Source organism: Chiloscyllium plagiosum, unplaced genomic scaffold, assembly GCF_037043375.1.
Source record: "Chiloscyllium plagiosum isolate Xiang-an unplaced genomic scaffold, Cpla_swu_hap1 HiC_scaffold_15, whole genome shotgun sequence".
NCBI lineage: Eukaryota > Metazoa > Chordata > Chondrichthyes > Orectolobiformes > Hemiscylliidae > Chiloscyllium > Chiloscyllium plagiosum.
This window is the reverse complement of record NW_028270153.1, coordinates 2,282,585-2,299,505: the sequence shown is the minus strand read 5'-3', so window position 1 is coordinate 2,299,505 and position 16,921 is coordinate 2,282,585. Positions and strand designations below refer to the sequence as shown.

Here is a 16,921-nt window from a genome sequence, read left to right as displayed (position 1 = left end):
GAGCCACTTGCTATTAAATTATTGATCATATTTGTGTTCAGTTCTTTTAAGCAGTTTAACGCTAGTTTTATAACATTTCAATGATTAACGTCTTTACAAAAGAGTAACTTAATAAATAGTATCATTTTATCCTTTAAAGCAGTTATAGCTTAAAGAGTAACGCTTTACAAATCTTCCTTGTGGAAAAGTAGTCAAAATGTCCAGAATGTTGAATTAGATTAATTGATGGAAGTTATTAAGGATGTTTCTGAAGCCATCGATTGAAGACATGCTGAGAAATGTACGTTTTAGTTATTTTCCCATCTTTTATTTGCATCAGTCAGTTGTGCCACTGTGTGTGGCTGTCTATAACATATACCTTTAGTGATTTATATGCCATTCCTGTCTCAAATATAAGAAGCTAATGGTGGTTCATCCAGTTTCATAAGTGACAGAATGATAACTGATCAATTTTGATGCAGATATGAGTGTGGTGTTGCACACAGAAAAATAAGCCACATATACAAAGGAACCTAGATTTTCTGAACAACATGGACAGGGAGTATTTTATTTGGATAATCGAATGCCAGATAACAGTTTAGCCAAGCATCGGAACCTTGTGATCTTGTCCGGATAATCCAAAATTCACATAATTGAGTGCCAGATAATCGAGGCTCCTCTGTACTTCATAAAGGGTGTTGACTATTTACAGACAAAGTTGTAAAGAGCTTAGGTCTGTAAACTCTGTTCTCTGTGCTCAAGTAACAAATAACAACAATCAATGGAGCTAATAGGATATTAAAATATGTAGCCAAACGTAAGTCTAAATGGCGATCAGCCTATATAAACATTGGAGAGGCGATGGTATAGTGGCTTTATCACTGGACTATTAATCCAGAGACAGAAGTAATGTTCTGGGGACCCATGTTTGAATCCTGCCATGGCATTCAGTAAAAGTAATTGTCAATTGTTGGAAAAACCCATCTGGTTTAGGGAAGGAAACTGTCATCATTACCTGGTCTGGCCTGCATAGAATATTAGAGCACAGAACAAGCCCTTCAGCCCTCAATGTTGCGCCGACCTGTGAAATTAATCGGATGCCCATCTGATTTACACCATTCCATTATTATCCATATGTATGTCCAATGCCCATTTAAATGCCCTTAACGTCGGCGAGTTTACTACTGTTGCAGGCAGGCCATTTCATGCCCCCACTACTCTGTGAAGAAACTACCCTGATATCTGTCCTAAATCTATCACTCCTCAATTTAAAGCAATGTCCCCTCGTGTTAGCCTTCACCATCTCACTGTCCACCCTGTCTAACCCTCTAATTATCTTATTTATCTCCATTAAGTCACCTCTCAACCTTCTTCTCTTCAATGCAAACAGCCTCAGCCTTTCCTCGTAAGACCTTCCTCCCATACCAGACAACATCCTAGTAAATCTCCTCTGAATTCTTTACAAAGCATCCACGCCCTTCCTATAATGCAGTGACCAGAACTGCACACAACACTCCTGGTGTGGCCTTACGATTGTCTTGTACAGCTGAAGCATGACTTCATGTTTCCGCAACACAATCCCCCTACCACTAAATGCCAGCACACCATATGCCTTATTAATAACCCTATCAACCTGGGTGGCAACTTTCAGGGATTTATGCACCTGAACACCAAGATCTTTTTGTTCATCTACACTGCCAAGAATTTTACCATTAGCCCAGCACTCTGCATTCCTGCTACTTCTTCCAAAGTGAACTACTTCACACTTATCCGTATTAAAGTCCATTTGCCACTTCTCAGCTCAGCTCTGCATCTTATCCATGTCCCTCTGTAACCCACAACACCCTTCAGCACTACCAACAACTCTGCCTACCATAGTATCATCCACAAATTTACTAATCCGTTCTTCTACGTCCACCTCCAGGTCATTTATAAAAATGACAAACAGCAGTAGCTTCAAAACAGATCCTTTTGGCACACCACTGGTAACTGAGCTCCAGGATGACCATTTCCCATCATCCACCACCATGTGATTTCAGATCCGCAGTAATGTGATTGTTTCTTAACTGCCCTCTGGGCAATTAGAAATGGGCAATAAATGCTGACTTAGCCAGCAATGCTTTCATCTGTGAATTTTTTTTATATATAAACTCCTTTAGGAGCAAATATTGGGAATTTTTTCTAGTTGTGGTCACCAAGATGCAATGAGAAATTTAATCATTGGGGGCATGATATCTTCTTTCATTCTGACCCCTTGAGCCCAATTTCAATCACTTTTAACCTCAGTAGCCATGTTTTCAGCTCTGAATTTGTTTTGCAAACCCTTCTCCCCATATTTGTGGTCTATAGGAAATTTGCTGGCCTAGTGACATTATCGCTGGTTTGTTAATCTGGAGACCTAGGCAATTTTCTGGGGACCAAGGTTCAAATCCTGCCATGGCAGAATGTAGAATTTGAATTCGGTCAAAAAAAATCTGGAATTAAGGAACTAATGATAACTGTGAAACAGTTGGGAAAAACCTATCTGGTTCAGTAATGCCCTTTAGGGAAGGGAACTGAAATCCTGGCCTGACCTACATATGGCTCCAGACTCACTGCAACATGGTTGACTCTTAACTGCCCTCTGGGTCATTAGAGATGGGAAATAAATCCTGGCCTAGCCAGCGACACTCCCCATGTCGAAATGAAGGTTTAAAAATAAGAAACTGGGGGATGCTGAACTATTGAATGTTTTTAAAGAAATTAATCAAGAGTTTGAAGTAAACCCTTGGAAATTATATCAGAAGTTTAATGTAGGCTGTGTTTCATCTTCTGATTGCAATAAGTCACATGACTGATAAAAGTAAAAAAATTAACAAAGCTTTTGGGGAGGTAAGAGATGACGCTTGTTACCCTTAATTCCTGTCTTTGGAAGACGCTATATGGGGCCCTATGCTGATGGTCCCCTTGAAGGGGGTATATGTTTACGGTGAGGAGCAGGTGATTTGCAGGAGATATGAGAATTTTGTTTTTGCCTCAGAGGATGGTGGAGGCAGATGGCCTCAACATTTAAGAAGCATCTGTATGTGCATTTGAAGTGTTGGGCATAGTAATCTGAGGACCAAGTGGAGATAAAGGGATTAGTGTAGCTTGGTGTTTGTTGATCAACATAGATATGGTGGACTGAAGGGTCTACTTTACTTCCTAACCCTTTTTCGACTTGGTTTGTGTTTCACAAACATAGGGAATATTAAGAAAGAAAATGTTTAAAAACTGCAATCTCTTTTTCCCTGTCTTGTTGGAAGTATTTGAAAATCTGATGAATATTTTGACTACCTTGTAAGCCTTCAGAAGCTGTGCAGTGACCACTATCCAAAGACATGGATCAAATTTGATTGTCGTTTAACCAGAAGTGTTTGGAAGGTTGGCCTGCTGCAGTTTTGTCAACAAGAAACCAGTGGACTGTGAAAACTCACTCATATTCTATCAATTTTTCAGATATTGGCCACAAAATGTGTTTTGCTTTGTCCTGTTTGAACTGTCTGATTTATTGTGGCTGTGTCTGCCTAGGAGATAAAGTTCTGTTTCTGATAATAGCTTAGCTGTTTTGAATTTCCTTGAATTTTCCCAGTTTGTTTTAAGGATGAGTTTTGTTTCACAATGTACAGATTATTTGGAGTTTATTCAGAAAACCTGGTGAGATGTCTCTTATACTGGATAACAGTACAAAAAGGAAATAATTGATTGTTTTGGTGATTGAATCAAAACATTTTCAGGGTGACCGCTGTATTCACGGAGGATATGTTCCAAGACCTACCGTGGATGTAGCAAACCCAATCATTTCAATGGGAAATTTACCTCCCTAGTAACCCCCTGGGCCCTGGTTCTGGAATGGTTCAGGCCGCGGTAACCGGGCCTCCAGATATGGAAGTTGTCCTGTATATTAATTGTCCTATATAATTAGTGGAGATTAATTACCAGCAAATTCCTCTCATCACAATCTTAACACTTTACATACGCTCTGGCAAGCCTAGTTCTTTAGTTAAAGCTCACCCATCCCAATGTCTCTTTATTTGGCCCAATGTTGGGTTTTATTTAAAATGTTTGTGTAGTATTGCATAAATGCAAGTTATTTCGTATCGTCCAAGAAACCAATGCTGTAATGAGGGAACTGTAGGAAAATTTTAATAAATGAAGTATGGCCAATGGCTTTTATCATCCATTATCATCTTGGGGTGACACGGTGGCTCAGTGGTTAGCACTGCTGTCTCTCAGCACCAGGGTCCCAGGTTCAATTCCAGCCTCTGGTGGCTGTGTGGAGTTTGCACATTCTCCCCGTGTCTGCGTGGGTTTCCTCCGGGTACTCCGGTTTCCTCTCATAGTCCAAAGATGTGCAGGTCAGGTGAATTGGCCATGCTAAATTGCCCATAATGTTAGGTGCATTAGCCAGAGGGAAATGGGTCTGGGTGGACTGGTTGGGCCATAGGGCCTGTTTCCACACTGTAGAGAATCTAATCTAGTAATCCAAGGCATATATACTAAAGAAAGTTTTGGGCTCTGCATTTGCTTCAGATTTTTCAGCCAGAGAAAGGGAAATTCACTTTCTGTTCCTACTCTCATTACCGCTTTATGCGTGTATATCTCTGTGTGCATATTAGAATGCTGACGTAGATTGAAAACAAGTCAGTTGTGGTGGTTTGCTCATCTCTGGATCACATGGAAAATGACTATTCAATAACCTAGTATATGGCCCAATTCACCTGTGAAACTGCAGCTTCCTCTTGGGAGGAGGAATAAGACAACAAACTGGAGGGAAGCGATAACATATCTGCACACTGAAAGTCAGAATTATAAAAATTCTATTTGTAATTTAATCACTGATTCATTTTCCATTTTTGTTCTGAAAATTTCACAGAATCTCAGAGACATCAACTGCATGATCAAACAAGGGGAGAGGCTGAGCAGAAAACGAGCATTCACCATGGAAAGTGACAGCGAGTCTCCAGCAAAACGTCTCTGCCAAGAAAATGATGACATTTTGTTAAAACGATTACAGGATGTTGTCAGCGAGCGGGCAAACCGTTGAAAGCAGTGCCATGCACAATAATGCTTCTGCTTCAGGTTTATTACGTAGAATTCCTAGAATCAGACATATCAGAATAAAGAGTATAATTATGTGTGGAAAACCTAGAATCCTTTCCACATTCAACTGTCAGGTTGACACATGCCCAGCAAACTGACCACTGTGAACGTTTTTCCATGCCCCCCCCACCCCCCGAAAAAATACCTGTTATCCAGAAAAGGCTGTTAATTGAGAACAGACTCAAATATGCATCATCACTTGGTACTAAAGGGATGAAATTATTTATCTCCTTATCAGTAATCAAAAATCTGACACTCTAGGCATGCTGCGAGTGTTGTTAGTGAAAAGCAGGATATCAGCATTTCATCTTGCTGCCATTTTCACAGTTGCCTGAGGTAATGTTTTGACCTTGAGTGCAGCTAAGTAATAAGTTCAGATGTTGGGAAGAAAACCTTTAGGATATTTGCAGCTGAATTTGGCTGGTATGTTTTCAGTGATTTATTTGGAATTAGATTGCCAGCTGTTATAAGTACAAGGAAGTTTCAAAGAGCTATCAGTTTTTAATTGTGTAGTTTTCATGCGAAGGGCATCAAGCAAATAAAATGCGTGTTTGGCAGCCTCTCAACAAAGTTCTGTAACTCACCAAAACCTGATGGCTTTAAATTCCTGTAGAGTGGAATGTACCTGTAAGCTCTGTCCCTTATAGCTGCATCCCTTACAGTTGCAGTATTCCAATTCACTTATGGAACTGATTGACACTGATTCTTGAAGCCTACTTGCATACAATGAACACAGTCACAGTAATCTCCTGTGTGTAGCTCAGAAGGCCCCTTAGAAAGTGGATTAGTGGAATCCTAGAGTCTTTTGTGAGAGTTTTGTGCTTGTTAAGTGGAGAAATCTTAGTGCTGAAAGGTGAACCATCTTCCAGGTTAGATGAGACACCACTGCAGGGTTTTGCTCTATCCTCTTTGTCCAGATTTGCTTCAGCACCAATCTCAGAAGAGCACCTTACTTGCGTCAATATGATAGTTTCTCGTTTGAGACTTCCTTCCTATTGTACTAGTCGGTGACATTGGCTGTAAAAAGCCTTATTGCCATCATGACACTGACCGATAATTTTAAGATTGGTGGGAGTAAAGCACTCATCCCAGTTTACCTTGAGATTGTAAGCTTTACTGAGAATTTGTTATTTTTTGGATCCTCTTCAGTCTGAAGCTGTATAAGCCATAGAAATTACAATTTATTTGGGTCGTGATATTTGAGTTTTCATGAACTTGTTTTTTGCTGAGTTTCTGCCTGAAGAGAGATTGTGAAGGAAGATCTTTTCCAGAAAGCTTTTGCCTTACCAGGTTTTTGGGCTAGGCTGTTGCCCATTTTATCCTGTCTTAGTGAGAATAGCGAATTTTCCTATTTGCCTTTACACTTTTAAATGCATATCTCTATCCTTGTAGATTTTGGCATATGCAGTGGTAAATATTTTAAAATCTTAACCATACATGCCGGAACCCCCACACATCTCAAGGATGATATTTATGTTGTGCAGAAACCATGAACTAATTACATCATTTTTCATTTCATAGATGTGACAATCACTTTCTCCCAGTGATTCTACTCTTTTACTAATGAAGCATTATCTCCGGTAAACCAAGTGGTGTGGTGGACAAGACATTGTTTTCTTTTTAACCTGGTACTTTTATCCAGGAATATGCAGACCTTCCTCTCTGACGTACTAAAGAATCTGATGAGTGAGTCTGTCACAGAAGCTGGACTAGATTTTTAAAAAGGCCATGCTATTTCTTGCACGCCCCAACATGTGGGAAATATTAAGTGTCACACTGAAGCTGCAATATTGAACAAACTAGAGAGAGCTTTATTATTTATTAAGCTAAAGCTATAATGGACCTGGAATGCCTGATGGTGGTAAACATAAAACTTCAAATTACTAACTCTGCTCCCTCGCCAACCTACCAAACAACTCGCACCATGCATTTGAAAGATTCTGATGTTTTGTCATTTTTCCTCAGATACTCTGATTTTATATATATTTATAGGGCCCTGCAGCTTTTTAGGTATTCTTGCCAGTAACCAGTGCTCCATCATGGAGGGTTCCCTGAAGATTTTGGGCACTCCTTGCAACGCCTGTGTGTTCTTCATTATTGTAGTAAGCTGCAGTGCTTTAAAATGTATTGTGTAGTATCTACACACTTTCTCTCCTTTCTGCATACATTTTCTGTTGTGAAAAAGAGGATGGGAATTGTTAATTATCATGTAAATTTGTATAGAACTGAAGTTTTAGATTATCCCTTACATTAATATTCTACTTTCAATGTTTTATGTATGGAACTGAGAGATAGTTTGAGTTTTTAAGCGTGAAAGTGTGTTAAGAAAATTATCAATTCTGATTCTTTTTCTCGCCCAGGATTTTAAATGTTTTTAGGAGCTTATTTTATTTCTTTGAGCATTAACAGGTAGCTTACCACTTCCAGCTGTGTCCTGAGACCAGACTTAATGTGGAGGAGGGGGAAACAGGTGGGGAAGTGCTGTTCCCACTTCTGTCAACTCCTGGGAGCAAAATCTCCGCTACTCAGCAACTCAACTTTAAACATTCCATTCTTGTGAGACAGCTCATTGTTTAGTAATGAGTTCTTTTACACCACTTTTACCTCCAGGTCAGAAATGGACAATGAGGAAAACATTCAGGAAGCCGGTTACATGTTAGCAACATCCTCAATTCTGAGGGTTTTCCTTGTCATAAAAGATTGAAACCCTAGTGGAACAGAATGAATGACACTTTGCACACTGTTCTGTCAGCATCTGCAGCAGATTGGGAACAGTCCCATTGAAACTCTACCTCTCAATCTCCAGAAAGTTGGATGGTAAATAGTAAAAGTCCCCAGTTATCAGGCAAATTCTTCCAGTTCTGCTTCATGTTGCTAACATATAACTTCCAGAGGAACTGTTCCCCTCTTCCTCAAACACATCATGAGCTGAGGAATTTTCCCAGTTGCACCCCCCCACCTCCAGCCAGAATTGACTGCTTGTTGTGATGTGCTGGACTGCCAGTGAGGAGAAGTGGTTGAACCATGAGCAGAAAGTGTTTTTTGTTGAAACATCTTGTGATAACTTTAAAGTTTTCTATCTTCTATAAAGTGCACTTTTTATCTTGTGATAATGAAGTGACACTGCAGTTTAAGTATATCCTTTTTTGGACTTTGTTTTAATAAAATAAAACATTTTCAGGATCTTTTTATATTCTGTTAGATTTGACTCCGTTAGGCTGTTGCACTGATGTTTCACATGGTTTGGTGTCTTTTTATACACCAATTACTCTTTCTCCTCGTGCCATCAGCAATGATTCAGTGAGTAACACTCCTACAGTGGTATCAGAAAGTCATGGTTCAAGTCGCACACTCCAGAGACCTGAGCTTGATTCATGCTGCAGTATTGAGTGAGTGACACTGAGTAGTGTATTTTTTGGAAGAGACATTACACTTGTTACAAAACCATAGAGGTGTTTTTTTTTAGTGACCAACAGAAATAACCCATGAACATTATTTCATGTTTTAAGACTTTACTGCCATAAGCACACTAAGATCAGCATAGTTCCCTCAACTGTTTGATCTGATACATAGATCTAAACAAAATATATTTGATTGCAAATTAAATCTGACTTGGATTTTACAACATTTTTTCAGTGCAGCACAATTCTGGCAGATGTGTGGCTCTGCAGGAACAATTCCAAAGCACCTTTCAGCTCTCCAGCAGGTTCAGTTCTCCTCACCACGTTACACTGAAATTTCCAGTGACCTTCGAAGATCATTCCATTCAGCTCAAGTTCCCCAATCTAGTTTTCCAGACTTGCTTGGCAAGTTGATAAGTTTATGCTAGAGTCTTGAAAGAGGGACTGAGTTTCGGAACCACAAGGTCATGTTGCAGCTGTACAAAACTATGGTGCGGCTGCACTTGGCGTATTGCATACTGTTCTGGTCAACGCAATATAAGGATGATGTGGAAGCTTTGGAAAGGGTTCAGAGGTGATTTACCAGCATGATGCCTGCTATGGAGGGAAGGTCTTACGAGAAAAGGCTGAGGGAATTGAGACTTCATTAGAGAGAAGGTTGAGAGGTAACTTAATTGAGACAAAAAAGATAATCAGAGATCAAATGGACAGCGAGAGCCTTTTTCCTTGAATGGTGATGGCAAGCACAAAGGGATATAGCTTTAAATTGACGGGTGATAGATGTAGGTAGTTTCTTTACTCAGTGATAGAGACGCACTGCCTGCAACAGTAGTAGACTCATCAAGTTCAAGGGCATTTAACTGGTCATTGGATAAACATATGGATGAAAATGGAATAGTGTAGGATAAACAGGCTTCAGATTGGTTCCACAGGTCGGTGCAATGTCAAAGACCGAAGGGCCTGTACTGCGCTGTAATGTTCTGTTTTTGCTTGCCAACTGAATTACACGGATATATTTGATCTGGGATGTTTGTAATGACTGTGCTATTCCTTTTTTAAGAACATTCTATTTAACATTTAATTATGAGTAATTTTAAAATATTAACCATCTTGTAAGTTACATTGTCATGATTCACTGAGGCCCTTTGAGTTCTCGTGGATGTAAAGATCCAGAGATACAATTTAGAAGAAGAGCTAAGGTCTCTCCCATATCCTGGCCAGTTTCTGTCAATACCTGCAGGCAACTGAGAGTTTGCTTGAAGTGGAGCACAAACCCACAGTTTTCTGAAGCAGGAGTGAAAGTTCATCGAGATAGAGTAATAACATGGAAATTTACAGCTACTTCTGGAATTTAAAACCTCGTGTCAAATTAATGCACATTTAAACACAGTTCTAAATGAAGCTCCCTGGGGGAGACTGATCTTTTCTGTTAGGACTTTTAGGAAATACAAAGAAAGAAGGAATGTTTATTTCCTTTTGTCATTACTGTATTTTACAGCCAGTTAATATCCTGAAGAAAGGCTCATGCCTGAAACGTCGATTCTCCTGCTCTTTGGATGCTGCCTGACCTGCTGCACTTTTCCAGCAACACATTTTCAGCTCCAAAGAAATGTAGCCTTGTTTTGTAAATGGAATTGGCATTTTGCACACAAGGACCCACATACAGAGAGATATTGCAGATCATACAGTGCCATTCAAAGGAGAGGTGACTGTTCTAGATATTAATGGATCCTCAACAAATGGCTCTTAATAAATAAATTAGCTGTTTATGAGATGATTGTGCAAAAGTTGCTTGCTTTGTCCACCGTGTACTGAGTGAATCCTGATAATTCATTGACTGAGGAATGGAAAGTGCTTTATTCAAGTACATTCTTCAAATTTTCTATCTCCGGGTGCTACAGTTTCCTCCCACAGTCCAAAGATGTGCAGGTCAGGTGAATTGGCCATGCTAAATTGCCCATAGTGTTAGGTGCATTAGTCAGAGGGAAATGGGACTGGGTGGGTTACTCTTCGGAGGGTCGAAGGGCCTGTTTCCACACTAGGAAATCTAAGTACTGAGGGAATACACTTTAAAAAAAGTAAGGTTTCTCCACAAGATGGTGCTGTGTAAACCAAAGTGCTTTAATAACATAAGAAATGTGCTAAGATTAGATATCAAGTGTTCTAATACAGTGGGGTGATTTCGAGGATTACTTTGGAAACTGATATCCTTGTAAACTAGAGTTATGTTTATTTTGAAAATTATCCTGATCCTTTTCAAGGAAATTGGTAAATGGTAAGATTGTACACAATTTGGCATTGTATATAAAACTTGCTGCACTCTAAAGCTAAGCATTGTGGAACTGTCATGGTACTGATGCAGATCTGAAACCTGGAATAGAAACAATACTAGGGATTAGAAGTTGCTCTTAATTACCTGGGATCAGCAAACTAGATCTTTTCTGGTTCTAATCAATATCTGCATGGGCTCAATCTCAGCAAGCTTATAGAGTCATACAGCATGGAAACAGACCCTTCGGTTCAACTTGTCCATGCTGACCATGTTCCCAAACTGAACTACTCACTTGTCTGCATTTGGACCATATCGCTCCAAATCTTTCCTATTCATGTACTTATTGAGATATCTTTTAAATGTTGTAACGGTACCTGCATCCACCACTTCCATTAGCAGTTCATGGCACACAGGAATCACTCTCTGTAAAAATGTTACCTCTTATGTTCTTTTCAAATCTTTCTCCTCTCGCCTTAAAAGTATGCCCCTTAGTTTTGAACTTCTCCGCCCAAGGGAAAAGACTCTTGCTATTCATCTTATCTATGCCCCTCATGATTTTGTAAAGTTTTATAAGTTCTATAGGACCCCTCAAAGACCTATTCTCCAGTGAAAAATGTCCTAGCCTTCCCAGTCACTCCTCATAACTCAAATCCTCCATTCCCAGAAATATCCTGGCAAATCTTTTCTGAACTCTCTCCAATTTAATAATAACCTTCCTAATAGCAGGGCAACCAGAACTGCACACGTACTCCAAATGTCACTAATGTCCTGTACAACGTCAACATGATGTTCCAACTCCTATACTCAAAGGTCTCTCCTACTAATGGAAATATCTACCCAACATTCACTCTGTCCAGGCATTCAGTATTCTGTATGTTATCATTAGATTCCACCCCCACCCCCCCCCAATCCATCTAAACTCCATTTGAGTATAGACCCAATTCTAGCAGAATTGTCAAGTATGACCTCCCCTTGATGAAGCTATGCTGACTTTGCCCTACTTTACAATACGCTTCCAAGTATTCAGAAATCTCATCCTTCACAATGGATTCCAGGATTTTATCCACAACTGACGTTAGGCTAATCGGTCTGTAATTGTGTATCTTTTGCCTTATTCTCTTTGTAAACATGGTTGTCGTGTTAGCGATTTTCCAGTCTACTGGGACCCTCCCTGATTTTAGCAATTCCTAGAAGAACGACATTAATGCCTCTACTATCTCTTCAGCTGTCTCGCTTAGAACTCTGGGGTGTAGTCCATCAGATCCAGGTGATTTATTCGCTTTCAGGCCATTACATTTTTCTCGCACCTCCTTGGTGATGGCCACTATTCTCAGCTCTGCTCTCTGTCTTGAATCTTTGGGATATTACTTGTGTCTTACACTTTCTGAAGACTGATGCAAAATAGTTATTCAGTTCCTCAGCCGTTTACTTATTCCCCACTGCTATCTCTCCAGCATCATTTTCCAGTGGCCCAATGTCTACTTTTGCCTCTCTTGTCCTTTATATATCTAAAGGAACTCTTACAGTCTTCCTTTGTATTCCTGGCTAACTTGCCCTCATTTAATTTTTTTTTTGTTGTTGCCCTCTGTTGGTCTTTGTAAGCTTCCCAATCCTCTGGTTTCCCACTGCCCTTCGCCACATTATATGCTTTCTCTTTTGCTTTTATACTATCCCTGACTTTCCAAGTTGGGAAGAATGGTTGCCTCATCCTCCCTGTACCAAGCTTCTTTTTCCTCGGGATGAAGCTCTGCCGTGTCTCCTGAATTACTCCCAGAAACCCCTACCATTGCTGTTCCACCGTCTTTCCTGCTAGGCTCCTCTCCCTGTCAATTCTACCCAGCTCCTCCCTCTGTAGTTAGTCTGACCTCAGTGGTGGGAAAGATGCTGGAGTCAATTATAAAGGATGAAATTACGACACATCTGGATAGCAGTAACAGGATAGGTCAGAGTCAGCATAGATTTATAAACGGGAAATCATGCTTGACTAATCTTCTGGAATTTTTTGAGGATGTAACTGAAGATGGGCAAGGGAGATCCAGTGGATGTAGTGTACCTAGACTTTCAGAAAGCCTTTGATAAAGTCTCACATAGGAGGTTAGTGAGCAAAATTAGGGCGTGTGGTATTGGGGCAAAGTACTGACTTGGATTGAAATTTGGTTGGCTGACAGGAAACAAAAGAGTAGTGATAAATGGCTCAATTTCGGAATGGCAGGCGGTGACCAGTGGGGTACCACAGGGATCAGTGCTGGGACCGCAGCTTTTTACAATATAAATGATATCGAAGATGGTATTTATAGTAACATTAGCAAATTTGCTGATGATACAAAACTGGGTGGCAAGGTTAAATGTAAGGAGGATGTTAGGAGATTACAGGGTGACCTGGACAGGTTAGATGCGTGGACAGATGCAGTCTAATGTGGATAAATGTGTGGTTATCCACTTTAGTGGCAAGAACAGGAAGGCAGACTACTACCTAAATGGAGTCAAGTTAGGTAAAGGGGCAGTACAAAGAGATCTGGGTGTTCTTGTACATAAGTCAATGAAGCTGAAAATGTGTTGCTGGAAAAGCGCAGCAGGTCAGGCAGCATCCAAGGAACAGGAGAATCGATGTTTCGGGCATGAGCTCTTCTTCAGGAATGAGGAAAGTGTGTCCAGCAGGCTAAGATAAAAGGTAGGGAGGAGGGACTTGGGGGAGGGGCGTTGGAAATGCGATAGGTGGAAGGAGGTTAAGGTGAGGGTGATAGGCCAGGGTGGGGGCGGAGAGGTCAGGAAGAAGATTGCAGGTTTGGAGGGTCCTCACTTTTTCCCACCAGTCAATGAAGGTAAGCATGCAGGTACAGCAGGTAGTGAAGAAAGCTAATAGCATGCTGGCCTTCATAACGAGGGATTGAGTATAGAAGCAAAGAGGTTCTTCTGCAGCTGTACAGGGCCCTGGTGAGACCGCACCCTGGAATATTGTGTGCAGCTCTGGTCTCCAAATTTGAGGAAAGACATTCTGGCTATTGAGGGAGTGCAGCGTAGGTTCAAGAGGTCAATTCCTGGAATGGTGGGACTATCTTAAGTTGAAAGATTGGAGCGACTGGGCTTGTATACCCTTGAGTTTAGAAGACTGAGAGGGGGTCTGAATGAGACGTATAAGGTTATTAAAGGATTGGACACTCTGGAGGCAAGGAGCATGTTTCCGCTGATGGGTGAGTCCTGAACCAGAGGACACAGCTTAAAAATAAGGAATAGGCCACTTAGGACAGAGATAAGGGCAAACTTCTTCACCCAGAGAGTGGTGGGTGTGTGGAATGCTCTGCCCCAGAAGGCAATGGAGGCCCAGTATCTGGTTTCGTTTAAGAAAGAGTTGGAGATAAGGCAGGAACAGGATACTGATTTGAGGATGATCATAATGAATGGTGGTGCAGGCTCGAAGGACAGAATGGCCTACTCCATCTATTGGCTATTGTAGTTGCCTTTATTCAGCTGTAATACCGTTACTCCTGATTCTATCTTCTCCCTGTCAAATTGTAGAGTAAGTTCAATCATATTATGATCACTCCCTTCTAGGGGTTCCTTCACCTTATCAAGTCTGCCTGATTGCATAACATTAAATCCAGTATTCCTGTTCCCCAGTGGACTCCACCACAATCTACTCCAAAAAGCTATCTCCTAGAAGTTCCACAAATTCCTTTTCTTGCAAGTCACTACCAATCTGATTTTCCTAGTCAAGAGTGTGGTGCTGGAAAAGCACAGCAGGTCAAGCAGCATCCCAAGAGCAGGAGAATCGACATTTCAGGCAAGAGCCCTTCATCAGGAATTCCTGATGAAGGGCTCTTGCCGGAAACAAGTTGTCCTGCTCGGATGCTGCCTGACCCACTGTGCTTTTCCAGCACCACACTCTTGACTCTGATCTCCAGCATCTGCAGTCCTCACTTTCTCCCAGTCGAACTACATTTTGAAATTCCTGCATAATAACTAACTTTGCCTTTCTGACACATCTTTTCTATCTTCTGGTGTATCCTTCACCCCAGCTCCTGAGTACTGTTTGGAAGCCTGTACGTAACTCCAGCTATGTTCTTTTTTCCCCTTTGCAGTTTGTCAATTCGACCCACATAGATTCTACACCATCTGACCCTAACTTTGTTTCCTATATCAATTCAATTTAATTTATTACTAATAAGGTAACTGGACCCACTCTGCTCAACTACTTTTTGATAGAATGTATAATCCTTGAATATTCAGCTCCCAATCCTGATTCCCTTGCAGCCACATCCCTGGCATGAACCAGATGGCTGTAAAGGAATTGATGTCACACAGTCTGACTGTGATCACACATGGTCCAGTCAGATGACGATATAATGGCAGTTGATGTGAAATGAGGCAGTAACACAACATTATCCTGAATTTTCTCAGGAATGCTGAATATTGCAATCTCCACCACAGCTGGCCTCCCAAGGCTGAGGACCATCCCCTCCAAAGGGACCAGGAGTTGCAGCTGTCCTGTCTGCTCCCATTTCATCTCCTTTCTATTCTGTGCTATGCTGCCCAATAAGAGAGGAGGTTGTAGTGGTTGTGATGCACATATTGTCACTAAATCAGAAACATGAATACTGCATTGAAAAGTATGCTGACTAGCAGTGTTGGATGGCATAGTGGGTCAGTGGTTAGTGCTGCTGCCTCACAGCAACAGGGACCCGGGTTTAATTCCACCCTCGGGCGACTGTATGTATGGAGTTTGCACATTCTTCCTGTCTGCATGGGTTTCCTCCGGGTGCTCCGGTTTCCTTTCTCAGGCAAAAGATGTGCAGGTTAGGTGAACTGGCCGTGCTGAATTCCCCATAGTGTTCAGGGATGTGTAGGTGAGGTGCATTAGTCAGAGGTAACTGTAGAGTAAGAGGGTTGGAGAATGGGTCTAGGTGGATTACTCTTCGGAGGGTTGGTGTGGACTTGTTGGGCCGAAGGGCCTGTTTCCACGTTAGGGATTCTATGGGATCTATGAAGTTAGCAAGTTTTGAGAGGATTTGTAGCTCAGGTTGAGGTTCTGGATGTAAGTTTGCTCGCTGAACTAGAAGGTTCGTTTTGAGCCGTTTTGTCACCGTACTAGGTAACATCTTCAGTGAGCTGCCAAATGAAGCACTGGTAGTATAGCCAGCTTTTTATGTTTAAGTTTCCTTGGGTTGGTGATGTCATTTCCTGTTCTTTTTCTCAGTGGGTGGTAAATGGGATCCAAATCAATGTGTTTGTTGATAGAGTTCCAGTTGTAATGCTATGCTTCGAGGAATCCTTTTGCATGCCTCTGGCTTGTCGTAGGATGGATGTGTTGTCCCAATCGAAGTGGTGTCCCTCCTCATCCGTATATAAGGATACTAGTGAGAGTGGGTCGTGTCATGTCGTTTTGTAGCATCACCATAGGAAATGACGTCACCAACCCAAGGAAACTCAAACATTTAAATAGAAAGTGGACTACACTACCAGTGCTTCATTTGGAGACTTGCTGAAGCTTACCTAGTAGGGTGACGAAATATCCGAAAGCAAACCTACATCCAGATTCTATGAAGTGTTGGTAGGTGTATAGATTGATGTTCATTGTAAGTCCTGAGTGTGAGGAAATGCTGCTGGTAGATGGTGTGATGGGAAGGAGATGCAGTTGATCACTCTAACCAGCCATGTGGTCATTTCACTATTTGTAGTAATGCTGCAGGTAGTCTTGATAACCTGCTGTAAACCCTAAATCCAAAAATAAAATGGGAGAAACTATAGGTCTGGCAGCATTTATGGAGAAAGAAACAGTTATGGTTTCAATTTTAGAATGAACCTTATTCAGAATAATTGTTACTAATGTTTCAGCACCACATCAATCACCTGGAACCCTCTGCACAGATGATCCATTTCTTTGTTTTAAATCACAGCAACATAATTTGGTGCTGCATGTGAGCTTGCCTTTGTGGGGTCCCTGCTGAGTGCACAGACAACCAGGAGCAAGAGGAGGATGGGAAAAGCCAATCATGTGTCCAGGTGGCCTCATGTAATAATGCTGCTAATGAGGTGATCCAACAAAAGGGACAGAGGCAGATCACAAACCAGGAACCCCACCCTGCCCAAAAAATGGCATGGATTAAAGGTATTGTCAGATCTATGAAAACTCTTTGCTTAATCCAATCCC

The 16,921-nt window shown here is 41.2% G+C and overlaps 1 protein-coding gene across 6 annotated transcripts in view; it reads left to right on the top strand.

Moving 5' to 3' along the window:
• Nucleotides 1-9,526, top strand: part of rbl1 (retinoblastoma-like 1 (p107)) — a 101,153-nt gene extending 91,627 nt beyond the window's left edge. For 5 of the 6 annotated variants that reach the window (XM_087994664.1, XM_087994667.1, XM_087994668.1 and 2 more), the window contains one exon: nt 4,874-9,526. In XM_087994664.1, coding sequence (XP_087850790.1) covers nt 4,874-5,044 — 171 coding nt within the window. In that variant the 3' untranslated portion in view covers nt 5,045-9,526. The remainder of the gene's footprint in view (nt 1-4,873) is intronic. The other variant, XM_087994666.1, reaches the window with a different exon arrangement.
• Nucleotides 9,527-16,921: the final 7,395 nt, after the last annotated feature.